At 34.5% G+C, this 10,233-nt stretch overlaps 1 protein-coding gene across 2 annotated transcripts; it reads right to left on the bottom strand.

The window, feature by feature from the left end:
- Positions 1–4,396: 4,396 nt before the first annotated feature.
- Positions 4,397–9,892, bottom strand: LOC107876071 (protein Brevis radix-like 2). 2 transcript variants are annotated; one of them, XM_016723060.2, is made up of 6 exons: positions 9,258–9,892; positions 9,001–9,168; positions 8,534–8,916; positions 6,348–6,483; positions 5,832–6,202; positions 4,397–4,805 (listed from the first exon to the last, which is right to left on the bottom strand). In XM_016723060.2, exons 2-6 carry the CDS (start codon positions 9,127–9,129, stop codon positions 4,727–4,729), a joined length of 1,098 nt encoding a protein of 365 aa, XP_016578546.1. In that variant the 5' UTR covers positions 9,130–9,168; positions 9,258–9,892; the 3' UTR covers positions 4,397–4,726. The 2 variants fall into 2 exon arrangements, with proteins under 2 accessions (XP_016578546.1, XP_016578545.1); XM_016723059.2 differs by having other exon boundaries at positions 9,001–9,892.
- Between the last annotated feature and the right edge of the window lie 341 nt (positions 9,893–10,233).

Here is a 10,233-nt window from a genome sequence, read left to right on the forward strand (position 1 = left end):
AATATGATATTAAAAATGAAGAGTTGAAGTTATTATTCTTATCATATCGTGAGACAATTTTCAAATATACAATCTAAGATAATAATTTGCATATTTTAATATTTTATTAATTTTTGGGAATGGGATTACTGAAAATGAAGTGAATGAAGAGTTTGTTATAAATGTATTTACATTATAGTGAATGTCTATCAAGATATACTTTGATATCTATTAGGATTTGAAGCATCTGTCTTTTACTCAAACTAGGAGTAAATTTTCCCTTTAAATAGATGGATTTTGTTCATTGTATTCTCAATCTTATGATCTCTCATCCATCAAGAGAAATAAAGAAGTCTCCCTCTTCTCTCTCTATTTATTCTTCTGATTCTTTCTTTATATTTCATAACACGTTATCAGCACGAGACTCTCTACCAAACAAGATGAGATTATAAATCTAAAGGTAATTTCAAGGTTAGTAATTTCTTATGTTATCTGTCTTTTGCTACTAATAATATAATTATTGTTTGATTTGAGGAAAAATAATTAGTTTGGAACCATTTATGTTTTAAATTTATTTCTCAAGAACAATATTATCAAAAGGGATGATAATATGTTGGGTTCAAGTCCCATTGATTTATGCCTAAGACGCCTTTATATGGGTAAGACGTTGAGTTTGAATCTCAATGCACCATATTGATGATATTATTATGATGGTTAAGGCAAAATAATGTGTTTTTGATGAAAAGATATGAAACTTGTCCATTGAATATGCTCCATTCCAAGAAGTGAATATGGTAGCAATAAATGATAAGTCTGAAAAATGACAATTTGCTCGATAGCAATATAGAGAAATTCTCTCTATCATATTTACGCCTCGATTTGCTCCTGAAGTAGCAATATCATGAAAGAGGTTATAAGCTATCATAATTTGATAGGCTTAAGGCACAATTATATTCCATTCCTGGGGAATTAGAACCTTATTAATGCAAACGTGCACTTGATTGTGATGGTATCACAACTCACTTCCGAATAAGGCAGAATAACTGAGAAAAGTTATTTTGAAATCTACTTCTAAAGTAGTAAATCTGAAATTTATTCATGTTATAGTAAATCTAAAATTTACTAAAAAAAAGTACATATCGTGGTAAACTTGGAGTTTACAAGAGTAAAAGTTCATAAATTGATGTGAACGATTGTGACATCTCGAAGATGTGCATATTGAGTATTAGACATGTATAGAAGAACTAGAAGATTCTTCGAGAATTGTCTATGTCGCTTGTTCTCATGATAAGTTGGTTGGACCAACTAATGCTGGGATTGAATTTCTTAAATCTGAAAAGTATAAAAGGTGAATATGGGCCCGTTCACCTGTCACGTGATCTATTAAGATGCATCGATATAAGATGATCATATGTACATTTATTGTCAACCTGCCGTTTGACATTCATAAATGTTGCTTTCTCAGTAAAATTGAGTTAAGAGCATAACTTTCAGATTATGTAATCAAGACAATTCATCTTGATGATGATGGTTTAGTATTGAATGCCTTCGATAAATAGCTAAACCATTACTAATGAGAACAAAGCTTCATGTGTTAGTCTGAAATATGATATGTTGCATACAATAGCACTTGTATGCATTAGACCAATAAATTATGATTATTTCTTCCCTCTTAATTGGCTCAATGTCAAGAACCAACTATTCCATCTAATAATTTTGATGTGCGGTATACGATTAATGAATATACCAAGATGCACAAAGATGAAATCCTCAAAGAAAATGGAGGATGTATGTTAGTTTTTCTAATATAAGGGGGAGATTATATGCAGCTATGAAATATATTAGGAATTATCATCATATCCTCATTCAAAAGATAATTCAAGTCAAATGCCGAAAGCATCTCGTATTAAAGCTGCAAATGCTCCTATTTTGTGTTCCTAAAGGATAAAGTCTATGCATGCATGAAGCATGGTAGACTAATCGGTTCCAAATGAAATAATCCTTGAAAAGGATAAGGAGGAAATAATCATAATAAGAAGACAATGTGCTTTTGAAGAGTCTACAACATAACACTTCATAAAACCTTATGAAAGGTTCAGGTACCTGAAAATAATGAAGTGATGAGATCTCAAAATGTTATGTCGCATTATGAACCGATACAAAATGATATATCATTAACGATATCTTTGATACGATATTGGCGCAATATTGTAAAAGATTATGAGGATCTGAATTCTACGTTTATTTAAGCATGCTGATGTAGAAACATTTATCAAGTGACATGAAAGGATGCATCCTGGTAAAGGTAAAACTTATTTGATTTGCAATCCAGACACTTGAAGATATCACATATGACATGTTGAATATTGTCACTTGACAAAATTCATATGAAACTTTCTAAGGATTCAAAATGTTTGAAGCATATAAAAGTTTTTGGAAAACTTATTTAGAATCCTAATATTGTATAAGCTTATAGCTTGAAAATCACCAAAACTCTTGGAGAGATTTCAAAAGCAATAAGATTATTTGCTGAAATGCGAAACATACCGAATTGAATTGGTCCTGAAGTACCATATCTTAGTCCAATTGGTGTACTAATGTATTTTACAAATACTACAAGGCATGATATAGTCTTTTCAGTTAATTTTTTAGCAAGATATAGTTATGATCCTATTAGGAGACATCGAAATGAGATCAAACACGTGATTTTATTCTAAAGCCTGCAGTCTTAATCTTGTTGGTTATGAGGATACTGGGTACTTATTTGACCCGTAAAGCTCGATCTCAAATAAGCTATGTGTTCACATGTGGGGATACTGTCATATCTTAGAGATATACAAAGCAGTCTGTAGTAACCACTTCATCGAATCATGCTGAGAAAATAGTTATTCATGAAGAAAGCCGAAAATGTGTGTGGTTGAGGTCCATGATACATCTTATTCAAAAAAATGCGATTTAAAATGTGATAATGTACCCACAGTTTTATACAGAGATAATGCAGCATGCATAGCACATTTTAATGGAGGATTCATAAAAGGAGATAGAACGAAGCACACTTCATAAAAGTTTTTCTACGTACATGAGCTACAAAAGAATGGTGATATTAACGTGCAACAGATTCGTTCAAGTGATAACATGGCTGATTTATTCACCAAGTCTCCTCCAATTACAACTTTCAAGAAGATGGTGCACAAGATCGGGATGCAAAGGTTCAAGGATGATCTCATTAGGGGGAGTTAATATGCGTTGTACTCTTTTTTCCTTACGAGGTTTTGTCTCACTGGGTTTTCCTTATAAGGTTTTTAATGAGGCAGCTATATGTGTATTGTTAGAGATGTGTACTCTTTTTTCTTCATTAGATTTTTTTTCACTAGGTTTTTTTAGTAAGGTTTTAATGAGGCACATTATCTTCTAATTAGACATTCAAGGGGGAGTGTTATAAATGTATTTACATTGTAGTGAATGTCTATCAAGATCTACTTTGATATCTGTTAGGATTTAAAGCATCTGTCTTTTACTCAGACTGGGAGTAAATCTTTCCTTTAAATAGAGGGGTTTTGTTCATTGTATTCTCAATCTTATGATCTTTCATCCATTAAGAGAAATAAAGAAGTTTCCCTTTTCTCTCTCTATTTATTCTTCTTGTTCTTTCTTTATATTTTATAACAGAGTTAAAGTTGTTCTTCCTATCATATAATGATGTAATTTTCAAAGATATTATCTTAGATAAATCTATTAAGCATAATATTTTTATTTGGCAAACATTTAAATTTGTCGTTAGAACAAAAATTTTCTTGTATATCAAGTTTTTATGTTCTTTTGTTATACATTTTATATTACTTCTTTTCCTTAAAAGCATCTCATATATCACTTTTCGAAATTGCAATAACCTCATTTATGAAATCATGAGGTTAATCTTTTTATATGTAAATATTCTAAAAAGGTTAATTAAATATAATTCGAATAAAAATATAGATAATAATGTATGTCATATATGAAACTGAAATTTTTATAATTTCACAAGTATGTTATAATAAAAAGACAATTATCTATAAAATCAAATTATTAATACATTTTTCATGACCACACGAAGCGCAGCACGATTCCCTAGTTGAGGATATAACTATAAAACATATTAAGAACCAAATACAAATCAAGACAAAATCATCTTATTTCACATAGTTGAGAAACATTTTGGCTCTTTACCAAAATAACAGATGAATTTTAAAAACAGTTTTTAAGTTAGAAAGTTATTATTTTAGAACTTCTCTCAATTAATTGCGGACCTAGATCAATTAATTTTACTTGTATACAGAACACAAAAAAATAAGTACGAAATAATTTATTTTCCTAAAAAATGTTTACCGTACCGAACACATCCTATGTTAAGGTATTTGCGTAATTCTTTTAACAAAGCTTTGGGAAGAATTTCTGAAAGTTCTTCAGAAAAGAAAAGCCAAAAAGATTTTGCAATATTAGTCTGTATTTCTTCATTAACAATCACTACACATCATTACACCCTCAAATAAACCTCTAAACCTTTTCACCAAGAAAGAAAAAATCCTATCACTAGTTTAAGAGAAAGAAAACAAAGAGTAGCCCGGGTTGATGCCAAATACAGGAGCACTGAGATACCAATTACTGGCAGGGCAGGCCGGTGCACCAAACCTCCAATTATGTTCGAGGTCCTGGCGAGATACCAATTATGGATGAATTTAATTTAAAGAACTCTAGATTATGTCCTATATCACAAGTACTGTTCTTGAATCCTGGCTCTGTTCTCTTCCCACCACAACCTGGCATGCATTTCACCAAATCTTTCACGGCTGCAAAGAAAGACCATTCCATATCAGAAAAGATCCTAAAGTGTACGTGATTTTTCAATCGTGAGACAACTATAAACAAGATTTTGATGCTGAGCTTTATTTCATTAAGACATTTTCAGAAGTATGCATAAAATGCAATATAAACAAGATTTTGATGTTAAAGCGTTTCTCAATTTTTAAATAAATCGTAGTAAAAATAAGGAGAAGATCCATTGTCACGATAATTGGAGAAGTAACCAGCTTTAGAGATTAATGTAGAAGAGGAATGACTGTTTTAAAAGGATCTCGATACAAAGCATGGAAAGCACCAGAAAACATCCCCAATCTAAATATCCAGATGGATGTCAACCTTGGATATACTAACAACAAATCCCACAGTATTTCAACCATCAGAACATTTTGAGTAAACAAACAAATGGCTTATTCTTCAATTTAACTACTACTGTTGTTGCTTTACTTTGGTTATTTATTCTACTATTTTTACTGTCAGTACTTTTCTTTCTTCACTATTTCATCATAGCTCTCAACTTTGGCATTCCTTTCAAAGCTGTTCTGTGAAAAATTTTCTTGAGAGGGGCCTACCGGAAACAGACTCTCTTTCCACAGAAGGAGGGGGATAAGGTCTGCATACACTGACCCTGCCTAGACCCCAAATTGTGGGATTATACTGGGTAAGTTGTTGAACAAATGTGTTTCCAAATAAGGGCTGCCTAGACCCCAAATTGTGGGATTATACTGGGTAAGTTGTTGAACAAATGTGTTTCCAAATAAGGGAACCGGAAGACACAAATTACATCCTTGTATTAAGATAAAATGACTCAATTGATAGGATGGCATTAAAAATTCATAAACCTCTATCCCAACTGCCATGCACTAGAGAATAACTCGAGCACATAGAGTAGAAGGCGGCAGAAGAAGATGGACTGGGTTCAATTCAGTGACCACATTATATTCAGATTTATTTAATTCTTCTGATGTTTCATGTTATATAATAGGAGCTAATATATGCATTAAAGAATTACTAACCTGAACCTGACCCTTCTAAGCTCACGAGTACCACCAGGCAATGCTCGAATTGTGATATAGACTCCAGGCTCGTCTTCTTCAACCCATTCAGTCTCAACGTCACTGGCATTGCTAACCGATAGCTCCCCTGAGCGATCAGATTCCCTTGAAGGACTAGTCCGTGCAGAAGCGTCCATTGATGGTCTCTCACTTTTTGTTGCGCTGATGTTGGAAAGCTTAGGGGTCGAAGTGAGACCACCTGCATCATCTCTTTCAAGAGAGCCTGATGACAAATGGCCTGCCCCTGTTGAACGAGGAACGTGGCTAGGGAGACGCTCTTTGGTTAGTGGAGGTGTTACAGGACTACTCTCAACATATTCCAGCTTTAAGTTCTGAAACAAAAAAGGGTACATGCAATTAATAAGAAACATACAGCACATGTACTTACAATACAAAAGAGAAAGGAGGCTTGAGTGCTGCTCCAAGCAATTTAATCGCGCTAGCTGCAACATTTTGCCACTAATCCACAGGGCTCACCTCATCTTCAGACCTAGGAGGAATTGGCAATGGTACTGCTTGTCGATTGAATCTACGGACATTGTATAGTTCCATGACCTTGTCATAATTCTCGGCCCACCAACGTTGAGCTTGCCACTTGTTAAATAGCTCACGGCTGAAAAAAATATCAGTAACATTTTAGAACTCCCAGCCAGTTTACCAACTGTGTCTTGTGGGAAGGTGGAAGATGTATTTCAATCATAAAAGATCAGTCACCTGTGCATACAAAATATGCTCACGAGAAAGCTGCAAATGTTGCAGTTCAGATAGAAAAAGGAAAAGTGCTACATCACTGTTTTCTTCTTTCAATTAATAACAGTCAGCAGTAAAAGTAGTAACATAAGGGAGTTGACAGCTCAAAAAGACAACCAATAATTCTGCAAGCAGTTCTTCCAATTGAAGATTACAAAACTCAGAACTTGACTGGCCATTTGTGATTTCCAGCGGTTCAGAGTAGCATTGACTCTAACTTGACGCTATAGCAGAGTTAGCAAAATTGGATACGAGGAGCAAGATCGCAATGCTTTTAATTCATCTCAATCATTTTTGTTAGCCACAACTTTTCAGCTTCAGCTTGTGCAATAAGCAGAAGCTAGTTAGTTAAATTTGTATATTACAGGTCGAAATGGAAGCATTCAATGAAGGGGAAGGGAAAAATCACTCTGACATACTCAAGAATTGCACTTCGACCTAGAAAGGTAAAGACATTATACTTTTGGCGTTATAGTTTTTGGTATTAATAAAATTGGTAACTATAATGAGAATAAAATCAGAAATGTTTATACTAAAGTTATGCCCTGATAAAGCTATGAATCCATTTATTTCCAAAAGGAAAGGCATTAATTTCTTATATGTTATTTACTTTCCCACTAAGATCTAAAAGTTCACTTATTAATGGACCAAAATAGTGATCAACGATAAGAAAATTCAAGCTCATGACTAATGGGGAGCTGAAATTTGTCATAGGGACAAAATTTAATAATAAGAAGAGGGGGAGAGGTTTTGTTTTCTTTCTTTTTATCCAAATAAGCAAGTAATAAATACTCCAACAGAAATATTTATATGGAAGGTAAAGGGGCAATCATAGCTTAGCATACAGTTGAGAAGATAAGAAACAAGAAAAGATCACATGTTATCACAAGAACCACAAGTTCAATTTTTTTGTTTTCTCATAGCACTATAGAAGCATTAAGCACACATGCATGATAGAAATGAGACAGTAGGACGACAACGATACGGTAAAGATGCCCATGATTGTTTTTATGTCTATGTCAGATGGAAGCTTTCATTAGGATCATCAGTTAGAACTCGACTTGAGAGAAAGTAACTAGTGAGCAGCCATGCATACAGACAACTGGTCCACCTACCCTGTTATTTGTACAAGTCTTCAATAATTTGGCATGTATGAGGTACACCTAATTACCGGACGGTAGAACAGGAGGCCCTCCTAATGCATATGATATTGGTAAAGAGTGGAACTATCCAATTATGTTAGGCTTAATCATTAACGCCATATATTAAAACATCACACTTTATCCCAGTCAATTAAATCATCCCTTTAATCTTGCCAGTTAACATGAGACTTGAAACCCAAAGCTCGAGGACAAAAAACAAGAATGAGTAGGCTTGATTTACCTAGAGACTAAAGCAAAGATAAATCCATTAAGACTGGAAAGGGATGTTAATTTCTAATGCTTACTAAATGGGTTAGGAAGCCCTAATACTGTATATACTTCTTTTGTAACCCAGGGTCTACCGGAAACGGCGTCTCTGTCCCGTAGGCGTAAGGTCTGTATACACTACCCCACTCGTGGGGTTACACTGGATTTGCAGTTGCTTCTTCTGTACTATGGAGTGATTCAATTTGTTAAGTCAACAAGCCAATATTATAAACCTTGTTAAAGACCCACTTTTTGTCCACTCCATAATTTCAGGCACAGTGCAACACAATGTAGATATACAATCCCACTCAATACAAACTACAAGTCTACAACTTTACTGTACAATTAAATCACATTGTAGAAAACGACCCATCAAGAGGTCATTCGGCGCCACAAAGAAAAAAAAAACAGTACTATTTGCAAACAGTGACCACTTGCAAACAAACAAGAACTTTCAAAGAACAGATCAAAACAGAGAAGCAAATGGCACAAATGCAATAATACCTGAATCGAATTCGTTTCAGATCGTTTCCACCTTCAGGCAGAGAAACAAAGGTGATTAAAACGCCAGGTTCAACCTGAGCAACCCATTCTTTAGACTCATCATCATCATCTTCCACACCAACAACCGATTCGCTCCGTCCACTTATTGATACCGGTGTACTTTCTCCACTAGACAGTACTTTCAATCTCCCTTTCATTTCCTTACCCCATAACCTTGGTGTTGAATTGGAACTCCCTGTCCTTTTATACGAGTAATGAAATCTTTCCGATACAGACCCAGTTTCAGAATCAGCATATTTAGGGTTCTCGTTGTTATTTGAACCTCCTGAACATGGTTTACAGTTCTTATACGCTCCTGACGCTTTAACTGCCATATCCTTGATCTGGAAAACAATAAAAAATAAAGCTAAATAACATGCCTTTGAACTTAATACAAATTGCAAAATTAGTTAATAACGAGAGTGAACCTGAGCAGTAAGTGCCTTGATAGCTTGTTTCTTGCTGGGTGTTGCAGCCGTATCATCTTCTTCCTCTGGTTCACGTTCACGCAGAGATCCAGTGTTGAGCTGCTTCGAACATGCTATACAAGTCAACATTCTCGAATATTCAACCTCAATCTCCGAGCAAAAAATATCCTATTGGAAATTGAACGACATAATTGAGGTTAATGTCACTTAGCCAAGAGCCAAGCTCTCAGCACTTGAGCAAACCACAGAAAGTTTACCTATCACAATATTTATCCAGCAAAACAGAGAGCAACAGAGACCTAATAATATATACTACCAGACATCAAATTAACTTAAAATTCTAAGGCTTTTTCAGCATTGAAGACGGATTCACATCTGAAACGAAACAAGTAAATGCAACTGGTAGTGTTCGGATAAATACAAAGAAGAGGTGAATTCGAATAAGCAATATGGGGAAGAAAGAAGGAAGAGAGAAATCAAGTTGGGTTTAGTGAGAAAGAAAGAGTAGAATAGTAATGAAGGGGGTTGGAGTAACCGAGGCGTTAAAGGCGGAAATAGTGGGGGAGGGGCGTCGATTAGATGAGATCACGAGAGAGAGCTGGATCTCACTTTGTTTTCATTACTATTATTAATTCTGCTGGACTACATTACACTACTCATTTTTTCAATTCTCTCCTCAGCTAGGCATCACTCTCTTTGTTTGAGGAGGTAGAGCAGTTACAGGTAGAAAGTGAGTGAGAGAAAGAAAAGCACACAAGAGAGAGAAGAGGAGAAAGGGCTGTTGAGATTTGTGGGGTTTTCTATGCAATAAGGGTCAAGTATCAAAGCGAGCGAGGGTTGTGCCAACTTGCACCTGTTGCTCTCTCTCCCTTTCTCTCTCCGTTACAAGTCAGTGTGTCACACTCACAACTACTTTTAATAGAGGGAGAGGCGTTGAGTGTATTAGCATGATTACGAAGGCGTCTTTACCAAAGAATACGATATGTTTTACTCGTAATGTGAATTTTTTAGGGTGAATTTAGATTTAGTTGGGTCTAAGATGAAAATATCACGTTGTGTTTGAAATAAAAATTAACGTGTTGTTGTATTTTTTTCCTTTTATCATACTTTGAAATGTTTTTACAAATATTTTTGAAGATTACACTTCTAAATTTTAATTTCATTGATTTGACTAGTTATTCATTTTGTCATGTTTGATTTATTTCATACATCAAAAATAAATTTTTATATCTC

This window comes from Capsicum annuum, chromosome 6 (genome assembly GCF_002878395.1).
Source record: "Capsicum annuum cultivar UCD-10X-F1 chromosome 6, UCD10Xv1.1, whole genome shotgun sequence".
Taxonomy (NCBI): domain Eukaryota; kingdom Viridiplantae; phylum Streptophyta; class Magnoliopsida; order Solanales; family Solanaceae; genus Capsicum; species Capsicum annuum.

Coding starts and splice junctions, on each gene's coding strand:
- LOC107876071 (XM_016723060.2), bottom strand. CDS start 9,129: ATGTTGACTTGTATAGCATGTTCGAAGCAGCTCAACACTGGATCTCTG. Junction 8,917..9,000: donor TCAAGGCACTTACTGCTCAG/GTTCACTCTCGT, acceptor ATTGTTTTCCAG/ATCAAGGATATGGCAGTTAA. Junction 6,484..8,533: donor CTGAAACGAATTCGATTCAG/GTATTATTGCAT, acceptor TATTTTTTTCAG/CCGTGAGCTATTTAACAAGT.